The sequence below is a fragment of the Pagrus major genome, chromosome 1, assembly GCF_040436345.1.
Source record: "Pagrus major chromosome 1, Pma_NU_1.0".
NCBI lineage: Eukaryota > Metazoa > Chordata > Actinopteri > Spariformes > Sparidae > Pagrus > Pagrus major.
Genome location: NC_133215.1, coordinates 26,320,552 through 26,333,272, shown reverse-complemented (window position 1 = coordinate 26,333,272; position 12,721 = coordinate 26,320,552). Strand labels below are relative to the sequence as shown.

The window sequence follows — 12,721 nt, the reverse complement described above, 5'->3', positions numbered from 1 at the left end:
ATATTCAGTTTCACAGGCATTATTTTAAAGCTTGTGTTCTGCCGTGCGTAAAAGCCGTGGCACTGTTCCCGGCTATACTCGCGCTTGACGCACGGCACAGCGGGTGAATCCCGTCTTTTCTGAGTCAGACAGAGCGAGACAACCATAATCAGTCTTATCAAAAACGTCGGAGTGGCGATAACGACTATTATACTGTGCTGTTTCATTAACAGCAGCGGCTTCTCGTGCGTAATTACAGACACGACTTCATGTAGCGCTCTCTGTGTTCTCCTGTCTCTGTGGCCAGAGCGCACACTGGCATGCTATGAATCACTCTCTCCCGCTTTGGCGCGTACAAACTTGCACGTACATTTGAGAAAAAATACTGGACTGTAGCTCAAAGCACTTTCTCGTCGTTTTTATTGGATACCTTGAAGTGTGGTGGACGAAACAAATCTACATCTGGACTCCGTGGCACCATACAGCTTCCCACAATGGATCCCCTGGACCAGACCCGCTGGCTATCCCTCTCATCCGACCTCAACTCCTCCTTTGAAGCCACTCCCTCACCCTTCATCCTCTCCTACCCCTGCCTCTTCAACCTGTCCTCCAACATGTCCACTCAAAGCGTCCCCTTTCAGGGCAGCAGCACTCTGATGACAGCAGTCATCTCCCTCACGGTCTTCATGGTGGGTCTGACCGGCAACACTCTGGCCATCTACGTGGTGCTGCGCTATGCCAAAATGAAGACAGTCACCAACATCTACATCCTGAACCTGGCTGTGGCCGATGAGCTCTACATCATTGGGCTCCCCTTCCTCACCACACAGAACGTGCTCTCCTATTGGCCGTTTGGCTCCTTCCTGTGCCGCGTGGTCATGACGGCAGACTCTATGAATCAGTTCACGTCCATTTTCTGCCTGACGGTCATGTCCATCGATCGGTACCTGGCTGTGGTTCATCCAATCCGCAGCACCAAGTGGAGGCATCCCCGCGTGGCCAAGGTGGTGAGCGCAGCCGTGTGGGCCGTGTCCTTTGTGGTGGTCCTGCCTGTGGTCATCTTCTCTGATGTTCAGGTATAAACCTCAGTTCTGGTCCACACTCTTTAAGTGATAATTAGCTACAATTAATAGCTGCTTCTGATTAAAAACAACAACAACAACAGAAAAAGAAAAACAAACACCAGGCACTTAGTTGACATTAAAGGTGCAATATGTAAGAATTGGCCACCTGTCAAATTCATCTTTAAAACAAATCACCAGAGTAACCGCTAACTGCTACTGCCGTTAGCTATTTAGCTCAATTAGCCGTGCAGCTAGCAGTCCTGATTTGAAGTTTGGAGCACAGGGGAAGTGTTGGTGTTTGCACCGCTGGTACAGGGGCTTTGGACCAGGATGGACCAAGGCTAGCACAATTGCCAAACCCAAGTAGATAACACTGCAGCGCAATACAAAGACGTAATGACAAAACTGTTACTTCTGTACATTCTGATGATAATTTAGTTAATTTTTTTTTCAACTAAAATTCTTACAAATTGCACTTTCAATAAATAAATTATTTAAGTAGCCACAGATTGATGGCTCTACAATATGTTTTAGTTCACTAAAGAACAAAAGTAACTTTTCAAGAGTACCTTTGCCAAAAAAGGCAACATCTCTCTTGCCTAGAGTTGGACTAGAATACCACTCTTGTGTTTTCACAGTAAATATGGAGCTACCACCAGCAGACATCAGAATCAGAATCAGAATCAGAATTCCTTCATTTGTCCCGCAAATGGGGAAATTTCTTAGTCACAGCAGCCAAAGGACAGTATCACACTTAATAATAATAAGTAAAAAATAAACAATATAATAAGAGATAAGAGATAAGAAATAGAATTTAACTCGTATATACAAAGTATTTACAATATGACATAGTATTTATAATATGAACAGTGTAAGATAAACAGTTTGGTATTTTTATTTACAAACAATAAATAATAAATATGGGTATTAAAAATTGTCCAATTAGTGCAAACCAGAAAGTGTGTGGATATGTGTAGAGAGACATTTAGCTTGGCTTGGCGTAAAGACTGTAATGAGTTTAAAAAAAAACACATCTAAAGCTCACTCATAATCATGTTGCTTGTTTCATCTATAAAAAAGTGACGTTCTCCATTTTAAAGGTGCTATGTACTATGTACTATTTCATGGCTGGGACCGGTGACTTCACGGCAACTGGTCCTGGTTGCTTTAGATTAAGAGCTGGTAGGCGCTGGTAGGGAGTCTTTGTGCTAAGCTAAGCTAACCTAAGCGTTTCCTGGCTGTAGCTTCATATTCACCGTACAGAGTCACACACAAGAGTTTCTATTAAATATGTAATGTGTAACATTTCTGCATTGAAATGTCTAAAAATGAGACCTTTATGATATATTTTGTTGAGGTGTGTTCTTACCTTTTCTTAGATGTTTCTAACAATGTTTGAACCCAGACAAATCTGTGATTGTATTCAAGATGAGAGACACCTGTCGCTATAACTTCTAGGTAAATGCCAGATGATGCTTCAGAGAGTGAGGAAGGAAGTAGGCAAAGGTGACTTTGATACATGAACCCATCTGTCATGCCAGGTAGTTTTCATCGGTAATAGTGGCTGTTAAACAATGAAAACAGCATGATCCAACGCTATGTCACAACATCATCAAACTATCTTTTTTTGTTTACATTGTTTTGACTGAGAGACCCCGAGTGGCAGAGGTTACATTCTCTGCATTTATAATAACTGTATTTCCCAAAATGACAAAGTATTTTTTTCAAACGATAAACAATACATTTATCCTTTCAGCACTGTTTTCTGTTCATGTCACTACACTTAAACAAATCCGCAGAGACTGAGTGACTGAGTTTTTAAAACATTCCCTTGTTAGTGCATTCAAAGACACTGACATTTGTGTTTCATGGAGACACCTGCCAAATAGCAAACTAATGCAAGAAACAACCTGGCAGCCAACTTTAAATGACACTACCTGATGAAGCACATAGACAGAATGTGTCTGTTTGTTTATTGAAAGCTGCTCTAAGCTGCTGTAAACAATATTTTTATATTACCAATTAAATAAATTATGACAATGTGAAATGTGTGCAATAGTTCCTCAGCTCTACTGAACATTTTAGTGTCCTTTAGCTCATTGTTTTACAGCTTGGCATGCTACTGTTTGCTCTCTACAGCCTGCTGACAACTGTTACAGTGAAGAAGCTGTAACAGAAGATGCGCCCACCAAGTCCTCTTTACCAACAGGTCCAGTACCAAACGGCAAACTGTCTGTGGTTAATGACTCTCTGGTGAACACAGTGGTGCAGCTGAAGGCCAATATATTTCCTTCAGGAGCTGCTGGAAGGCAAAAACAGAGCTGAGCCAGAAAAACAACCCCAACACACTGAAGTTTAGACCACGTGCAGGAGCTATTATATGGAAAGGAAAGTGTTGCAGGAATTTCTTCAACAACAAGAAAACATAAAAGCTTAAAGAAGAAAAGGTAGGAGAAGAATGTAACTAGTGACAAAGCTGCTATGACACATGTTGGTGACGTACGGCTGAAGGCCATTGGTTTGATAATAACAGGACAAAAAGGCCTTGTTGGTAGCATGCAAGCTTAACACGTTTATGTCCTGAAATGTCTTCCACACTGCAAAAATATGCTTCTGTTAAACTTACAGAAGCAGATAATGTCATTTGCATTCCTCCAAACATCCCCTCCTGCATAATTTAAAGCTTTGTACTTGCTATGGGCCTTAAAGTCTTGTTCACCTCCTATATTTAGGCGGATGATGACCAAATTCTTAATTTGCTTTAATATTTAAATGTTTCTCAGGTTATTTAATTTCCCTTCAGGACACATTTAACTCCTGCAACATGATCTGGCCAGAGCCACAGAATGTGTGGTCGACAGCCTTCATCCTCTACACTGCCACAGTTGGCTTCTTTGGACCGCTGCTCATCATTTGCCTCTGCTACCTACTTATCGTTATCAAGGTGTGTATACTGTATGTGCGTGTATGAGGCTGATTGTATAAGGCTCATGTATAAATTCATACTGTAATCTGCATCGACATAATGATCATGCCACTCATCAACATCCTCCCCTTCATTTTCATCGCTCCACATTCTCAGGATGAAAAAATCTTTGGTGTTCTCCCTGCAGGTGAAGTCCTCGGGGGCACGGGCGGGCTTCACTAAGCGTCGGCGTTCGGAGCGTAAGGTGACGCGGATGGTGGTGGTGATCGTGGTGGTGTTTGTGCTCTGCTGGCTGCCGTTCTTCATCATCAACATGGTCAATCTGGTGGTCATCATCCCGGAGTCCAGCGCCACTGCCGGCATCTACTTCTTCGCTGTCATCCTGTCCTACGCCAACTCCTGCGCCAACCCGGTGCTCTACGGCTTCCTGTCGGACAACTTGAAACAGAGCTTCAGAAAAGTAGGATGAACATCCCCTGGGTATAAAACTGTGTAAAGCTTAAAGAAAAGTTCAACATCTTATTTGGTTTCTGAGATGAGAAGATCTATACCGTCCTAATGACTTTCTGTTCATTATGAAGCCACAGCCTGCAATTACAGTTTAGCGTAGCTTATTTTAACAACTAAAAGCAGGGGGAGATAAATAGCCTAATTCTGTCCAAAAAAAAAAAAAAAACAGGAAACGCATGCTGATTAGCACATTTATTCTCACTCCAGTCCTTAAAAAACTGAAGCTAATGGGGGATTATTATGTGCTCATTATGCGCTGTGAGCAGTGACTATGCTAATCCTGCAACCTGCAATCGTCTGTAACACTCTCTTGGAACAAGGGTACACTATTTAAATTAGATCTCCACGTCAGACTCACATGTTCATACTTCCTCTGTCAGCCAGGCCCCAGTTAGGAGCAGCTGACTGCATTTGACTCATGGTGAAGTGTAAAAAGTAGATTTCATTCTGGCATTTCATGAGAGGTGGTGAGTAAAGATCCAAAAAACAAAACAAAACAAAAAATCTGATTAGATGCATTCAAGTTAAAAGGAAGTTTGGTTTTGGGTTACTTTACTTTATTATCACAAAGACAGCAACACAGTATTAGACTCATTTTTCACCTCTCTGCTTGGGTTTCTTTTAATAATAGCTAGATGTGCAGTCAGTGTTAGTGCAGTAATATAAACTTTTTATTTAACCACAGGGACCCAGAGGCTGTTCCAACAGTTTATTAGTGTGCCAAATAGAGATGTATGTTTCTGTACATTAAAGGTGAAATAAGAACGTATTATGAATGGAACCAAAGCCGTGAACGAGAGAGAATTAAATGAATAGTATATCAGTCACAGGATCTATCAAATGCATATTGATTCTTGCCTCTCTTGTTGTCTAGCCTGGTTGTCAAATGCTCTTATCTTATTATGTGCTTACGGTCAATAGACATTCAACACGATGGCTGCTGTTGGCCCTGGAGATTTCTGATGTGCTGTAGTTAGAGAGCCTCTACAGATAATTGTTGCTGTGGCCCTGCAGGTGCTGTGTGTGAGGAGTATGAGGTGCAAGGCCAGCGGTGTAGATGATGGCGACCCTAGCGCTCCACGGACTGAGAAAACCACAGCACACGACTGCGTCCTGCTCTCACCTCGTAACCAGGTTTACCACGACCCCCAGAGCAGCCAGGTAGTCTGTGTGTGTGTGTGTGTGTGTTTGTCCGTGTAGGCAACGGATTATTTGGTGGGGGGGGAATGGGAGTTTAATTGACGAGAAAGGACGGAGCCAGAGAGACGTGATAATAAAAATAATCTATATTTAGTGCAGCACGGACTCAAATAATTGTGTTTTAAGGACAGTGGAGGAATGTCATACACTCACATACAGACACGCACAGAGGCACTGCAGCTCTCTGCATCAGCAGTGAGTCTGATGCAGCAGTTTCCACAGTTCTCCTCATTAGGACACTTCCGATTCAATCAACAGGCAGGTGTATGTATGTGCGCGTGTGTGAGAGAGAGCAGCTAATTGAAGAAGGATGGTAAATTAATGCAGCTGTAGAGGCAATGATTACAGAAAATTCTGAAGGCGCGAGTGTGTGTGTGTGTATGTGTGTGTGTGTGTGTGTGTGTGTTGGGCAGACATGAAAGGAAATAGCTTTGACTCATGGGGCCTCTTAAGTGTCCAATTAGATAACTGGTACAAGAGCAGTGAGGTGCATTAGTCTGACAGAGTGGCTCTGATGAACCTCTGCCAGAGCTCCTTCAACTGTATCAAGGTTAACAAAAGTACGGCTCACAGAGTATATGTTGAGAGCTTGTTCATTATTCTCAGAGGAGAACTTCAAGTCATATCTGTTTGTCACTTAATGTGACGAGACATGCAATGAGAAATACATTAGTAGTACTAACCCATTTGTCTGTTTGCCTGTTCACATGTCTGTTCACAAATCATGTAAGTTTGGTCTCTGGCATGATTTCTATAAAACGGCAGATTGTGATAATAATGGATTGTCTAACTATTCACCGCAACCCCATACTCTGTTTGAGAAAGAGCCTGTTGTAGGTGAGTGGGACTTTTGCCTTTTGCGTGTGAGGCCAGTTTAAATCCAGCACAATAATGGCGGACTCCGTCACTGACAATAAACGCTTCTAATATAGAAAAGTAATTAGCAAATGTAAATAAACAGAAAAGCTACTGCACATAAAAAGCTAACCATAAATGCTATCATGAATGGGGTTTTATTCTAATTTTTCAAGGTCCCATTTTGTAGAAAGGGAGATTTTCAGATATTTTTAGGTTATTTTGCAGGATTAGGTGCTATTAAAGCTATTTGCTCAATCAAACTGTGCCTTCAAACGAGCTGTCAGGACGTCTGTAAGGTTGTGATGTCACAACAATACTGTCACCGCTCTTAGCCACACCCCAGCACAGCTGTGGTAGCAAAAACACTGGCAGAGGTGATGCTAAATCACAGTGGGCGGTTCCTGCTCAGACACGTGAGAGTTGACCAATCAGAGCATACTGGGCTTTTTAGGAGGGGTGCTATAAAGAGACAGGAGCTTTTTTAGTGGAATCCCAAATTAATTGTATGAACCGTGCTCTATACTTATTTTTTAATGAAAAAAATATAGCACTCAGGTAGTGACTACAGATTTAGTTTGCTCCAGAATACTGAAAGGTTGTGATAATGACTTAGCACAGACATGAATCCAAATCAGTACATTTTTGTTGGGAGAAGGACAGGGGAGTAATGAGGAAAAATGCACTAAAGGCCGCGCCAAGTTCAAGGTAATTAATACATAAGTAGCTTATAATATGCTTGTTATTATTCAGCTCGGTAGCAAATATTTTCAGGCTTGTTATGGGTCGGCAGTCTGCTTTAAACATAAAGTCGACTCATCCAGGTAACCCTGAGGTAAAGGTCTATCCACCCCTTCTCCTCTTTTTTAATCATCCCAATGTTTTGCTGCCTCTCTTTCTTTATGTCCCTTCGTGACTCTGCCTCTCTTCTTCCTCTCTCTAAAGATCTCTCCTCAGACTCCAGTCTTACCAACCTGTCACACAGCAGACCTGCACCACTCCAGCCCTACATTTTCCACTTGCCCAGGAATGGGACCCACCACTGTCACGGTAACCTCCACGGCAGCCTCAATGGTAACTTCCATGGTAGCCACAGCTCAACTTCCCTCCATCACTGCGCTGACTAGGCCCTCCTCCTCTGCATCCATAGCTCCTCAGGAACAGTAGCCAATTGAGGATGAACATCAGGCTGATTTAGGAGGTAAAAGGGAAGCTGAGGAGGAAAAACAGGATATGAGACAACAGAGACAGACGTTGGAGAGATGGATCAGCTCATCAAAATGGCAAAAGTAATGTTTTTCTGCAGAAACAATGTAAAAATCTATCTATTAGACTTTTCTTTGACACACACACGAACACTCATGCATTGTATCCATGCTTCATATCAGTGAAAGAGCCTCATGAATATTATTCATGTCTTGATGTGTATCAACAACTGAAATGTATGAGTCATCCATCTCTTTACCATTTTTCTATCCAACGTGCCATCTGACATAAGTGCCTTTCCAGCCGCTCTCTGCAATCATCACGGCTCCTTATGGTCACAGACACATATACACCTTCCTTCTCTCATTTCCTGTTCATCTGTTACACCACGTGCAAGAATGTATTTACTTTTCAGAACCAAAAAAATCCATTCGGGACACAAATGAAGCCAGTGGAGAAGATTTCCTTCGGGTACCCAATATCAGAAGTGCGAATCAGGCATTACTGGGTTCTTTTTTGCAACCACACTGTGATCTAGGCTGAAAAAATAAGGGTATTTTCAGATAAAAATCTTACTACAGCTTTAATCAAACAGCTCAACTGCAGTGTGCACTAATTCAGCATCAATCTCTTCTGTATTATTGTATAAATGCATTTTTCCATTTCAAGCTGCCACAAAATCTTCTTTACCTAATGACAATGGGTAAATTGTGACGAATGAAGATGATATCGATACTGCTTTGTGTGCAAAGTCTGTGGTGATACTTATTGTTTACTGTTTGTATTTTCAGAAAATGGCTTGCTCACTGCTCGTCAGCTTCTCAGTCACAGGAAATGTGACTTGCCTGCTCAGTGTCTTTCTGCGAACATGTAGCCAGCATTGAACAACAAACCTCTGACCTCTTTGTGTAACTGCCTCTTGATTTGTGCGTTTGTCCAATTGCGTGTCATGTACACGTGTGTGTGTGTGTGTGTGTGTGTGTGTGTGTGTGTGTGTGTGTGTGTGTGTGTGTGCATGTACATTTGTGGATAATGTATGTACATGTTTTCTCTCTGCAGAAGCTGTCATGCTGGTAAATCCGAGGTTTCTTGTTGCTATAATGTTATTGTGTGACCATGCTTTGTTCAGCGCCTTGTGTACTGTACAGTAAATACCATTTCTAATGAGACTGGCAGCACAGCACCTCAGCCTCCATCAGCTTTGTCTTTTGAAATGCTTTTATTGCAAATGTGTCCACTTTTATTATGAGAGGTCCTGTGTTGTTTTATGATTGATTGATTGATTGATTGTTTCTGATTGGCTGATAGGTGCCCTCTGACGCATTGTACCAATTACATCAACCATCACAGGTAACCATAGCAGCAATGTCTCTGCTTGTGCAGCACCTGTTTAACTGGTGAAACAGATGTAAACATGAATACATTTGACTGTAAAAAAAACTTAAAGGATAAGCCCACCAATTGTGTTTACAGGTCTGAGGGAGTACTCCTGCATATGTGAAAAAAGTTGTGTAAAGCCTTTTGTAGCTCCAGAGGAAGCTGCATGTAATCTGATAGATTGTCTCTAGGAGTGCAATGATAGACCAATGGACTGCTTTTTAAAACCTGGTGCCTACATTACCCAGTAGGTAATTACAGTAGTACTCCCCAAGACCTGTAGACACACTTCAATGTGTAAATTTGGTGGAGTTAACCTTTAATAAATGACAGTTTGGACAAAGCTTCTCTTTTTGCTGTTAGTAGAGTAAGTGGCAATTGTACAAGCATAAAATATGCTCATGTATTATTTTTGTTAGGATGTCTACAGTATTGCTCTGTTATTGCTTCTGTAAACAGTTTCTGTTTTCAGTCACTGTGTTCAAGGTAATTTAATGAAAGTGGATCAGAATAAAATAACTCTCACTTTAAGGAGTTTATTGTAGAAGCACATATTTGGGTGAGAATATCAGTGAATAGTTGGGCTTTTTCAGCCACTATTCATCCGTGTAAAGAGAAACAAGAAGCTGATCAGGTGAATATTTTGAGTGGAGGCGATGACAGGGAAACTAATGGAAACTGTCCCTGCAAGGAAAAAAAAAATCAAGGCTGTTTATAATGAAGGCTTTTACATGCAAATACAGCGTCAGTGTTGTATATTTTTCTCCAGAATATTTATTGTTGTTCAGATGCTTCAGTGCTGTGGGGTTATTTGGAATAAACTGGTTCAATCCAAAACCAGACATTTCTGCTCACTGCTTGCACACAAACACACACTTGCATCCGAGCTCTGTCACTGTCAAACTATGGAAATTATAGAAGCAGAAGCAGTCTGCACTTTTCATCAGGCTGTAAGACAGACAGCATCAGCTAGAGGCTCATACTTTGTAACCACAGCTGGTAAAGATGGAGCTGCTTTTAATTACTTTATATACTGCTGATTATTTTACCTTTAATAAAACCTAGGAAGTTATTAGTTGATTTATAAGTAAAACCTACAGTATTTCCCTTTATAATGTATGAAGTAGAATAAAATGGAAAATTCTCAAGTAAAGAACCTCAAAATTGTACTTCAATACAGAGTAAATGTACTTAATTGTTGAATATATGTATGTAGATGATGGTATGACTCCGTGTCTTTAATTCACATGTCAACAAGCCATGTCTCACTATATGAAATGATTTATATGCATAGCAACCAGTCAAATTACACATAATGGGTACAGTTAGAGGCACAAACACTCCATTCATTCAGTTTCACTGATAGGATCCTACATGAACAACATGTTTTTGCCATATTTGGAACAGTTATTTTAGTTATTTTGATTAAGAGATTTTACTGTTCATTTTTTAAAATGATGTTTGTTTTTTGTTATACACGAATGAGGATTTATCAGTTCAATCTGATAGAAAACAAAAACACATGACTTTTTGTGTTAGAATAAATAATACTTATGTACTTTTACTTTAATTTGAAGGTTGGCAGTTTTAATGCGTTAAATGCGCAATCTGTAATTTCTGCCACTAGCGGTCGCTCTGTCAAAACAAAACAAAAACCATTTGCAGAGTATTGTGTGGGGAGGGCTCAGCAGAGCCAGCCAGCACTTGAGGAGAGAGGCCGATGCAGAGCCAGACCTTCAGGAGGAATAAACACCCAGAGTCAGAAGAGATACTGCTCAGATCCAAAGCCATTTACAGATGGAAGGAGAGCTAGAGAGGACTTCTGGGGAAAAAAGTGAATTTATCTTTGTTCCCGTTAAACAATTTGACTGCAGGAGCGATCTGCAGAGCTGACCTCCATTGCCAGGTGTTAATGTACTGTAATGTTGACTGCTGACTGGAAATGAACATAATGATATGGAGAGGGGAAAAGAAGAGAGAGAACTGGAGTCTCTGGTGAGTGCTGAGTTTAGTGAGAGGTTGACCTGAATTTAAACAAACAGTCACTAGTTTACAGCTGATGAACAGTAAAGTAATCTGGCTGTTAATGCGAATAAACAAATGATGCTGCAGTCAAAGTATTGAGAAGTAAATTATTCCACTATGATGTTTGTCTAATTTGACCTAATTGTCTAATTTGTTTCAGTACTGAGATTAAATATTCTGAATTTGAGCTTCACTTAGAAGCATTCTTAAAATTTCAGTGAATTGAAGTGGTCACAGCATTGACAGGGGAAGGGGTCAAAGTCATTTATCGTTGGTTATATTTGACCCAAAGGCCGTCTTTGACCATCGGATGTGATCAAAAGATCCAGGGTGAAATAGTAAGTGAAAGCTGAGTTAAGAACATTTGATCACATTTATAAATTGATAACATTATATATTTGGATTATAGCTGCAGATGGAGCGATACCTTTAATAGACCAATGTGTCAGTATATGTTGCAGAATCATCTCTAGTTTATTAATCTACGATTTCCTTCAGAGAAGGAAAGGATCTGCAGAAATCAGCCACTCGTACTGTGTCGTTTTCTGAGTCGGTGTGTGTTTCTTCTTGCCCAGAAAGATCTTTGAAGTGAGCCCATCTTTGTAACGACCACAGACTGGATGTCAGTTTGAGTCTCCTTCATTACTCTTGTAGGCTCTCACACACCACCACAGGCAGATGTACACACAGTTAATAGCATAATGTCATAAATTATACACTGTTGCATGAAATAATTTATATCATCTAGTCCTCCAAGACTGACATCACAGATGTGCACATGTGCGTGCATTTGTGTACTTTTGATTATATATTTTGTGTATACTTCATTTTCTCAAGCACACAGCTGTGTGAGGACTGAGAAAAGGGGAAGATGAGCAGCATGCAAACAATCTTGTTTAATGAACCTTTCTTAAACCTGCAGTTTATGTTGTGCAACACTGAGCAGATGAGGGAAATGTCTCAGGATAGGTTCCTTTGCGAAGAGGGTTTGCATCTTGGCTTATACCAGTAATTTAACTTTAAGACTAAGGCGAGGAGCTGTTTCTGTCAAGTGTCAATGTAATGTCTTTAAGTGTAAGTCTGGTTAAGGCAACCATAAAGAAGTTGTGGTTTTTTATGATTGGTTCATTTGCTCCCTGGTAAAATGTGTTTTGTAAGATGAATATAACTCTTTAAGTGCTCGTCCCTGCAAAGATGCTGCTTTTATTCACTACAAAGCCGCTGGCTTGGCGTGAGGGATTAGTGTTTCCATTACAACAGTGCTATCTGCTTGAAGGTATATGTTTAACTGATGGCACGCTTGTTTTGAATCGTGGCCAAAGGAGCGGCTGTAAATACTCCTACACGCTTTGACCCCACTCTGGAGAGGGTCTATCCCAAGCCCCTCAGGAACAGCGCCGGGATTTGCAGCCAGTTTGACATAGCGGCCAAACCGTGTGGCCATAAAAGAGTTTTCCCATTAGCTGAATGAACGGGGATCCGCCTTCAGTGTGCTTTGTGTGAAAGAGTCATAGGTAATGTTAATCATTAAAATGAAGTAGTGAGCATTTGTTGGTAATAATTTTTGTTTTGTTTTGTT

At 40.9% G+C, this 12,721-nt stretch overlaps 1 protein-coding gene across 1 annotated transcript; it reads left to right on the top strand.

Moving 5' to 3' along the window:
* Positions 1-473: 473 nt before the first annotated feature.
* On the top strand, positions 474-7,701 carry LOC140999333 (somatostatin-like receptor F_48D10.1). Its single transcript, XM_073469720.1, has 5 exons — positions 474-1,055; positions 3,847-3,987; positions 4,157-4,429; positions 5,494-5,649; positions 7,480-7,701. The coding sequence occupies exons 1-5, from the start codon at positions 474-476 to the stop codon at positions 7,699-7,701; spliced, it is 1,374 nt and encodes a 457-aa protein (XP_073325821.1).
* The last annotated feature ends 5,020 nt before the right edge of the window (positions 7,702-12,721 follow it).

Bases quoted from the DNA above. Each gene is read 5' to 3' on its own strand.
- LOC140999333 (XM_073469720.1), top strand. From the start codon at position 474: ATGGATCCCCTGGACCAGACCCGCTGGCTATCCCTCTCATCCGACCTC. The intron at 1,056-3,846 runs GTATAAACCTCA...ATTTCCCTTCAG, and splicing joins TCATCTTCTCTGATGTTCAG to GACACATTTAACTCCTGCAA. The intron at 5,650-7,479 runs GTGTGTGTGTGT...CTCTCTCTAAAG, and splicing joins AGAGCAGCCAGGTAGTCTGT to ATCTCTCCTCAGACTCCAGT.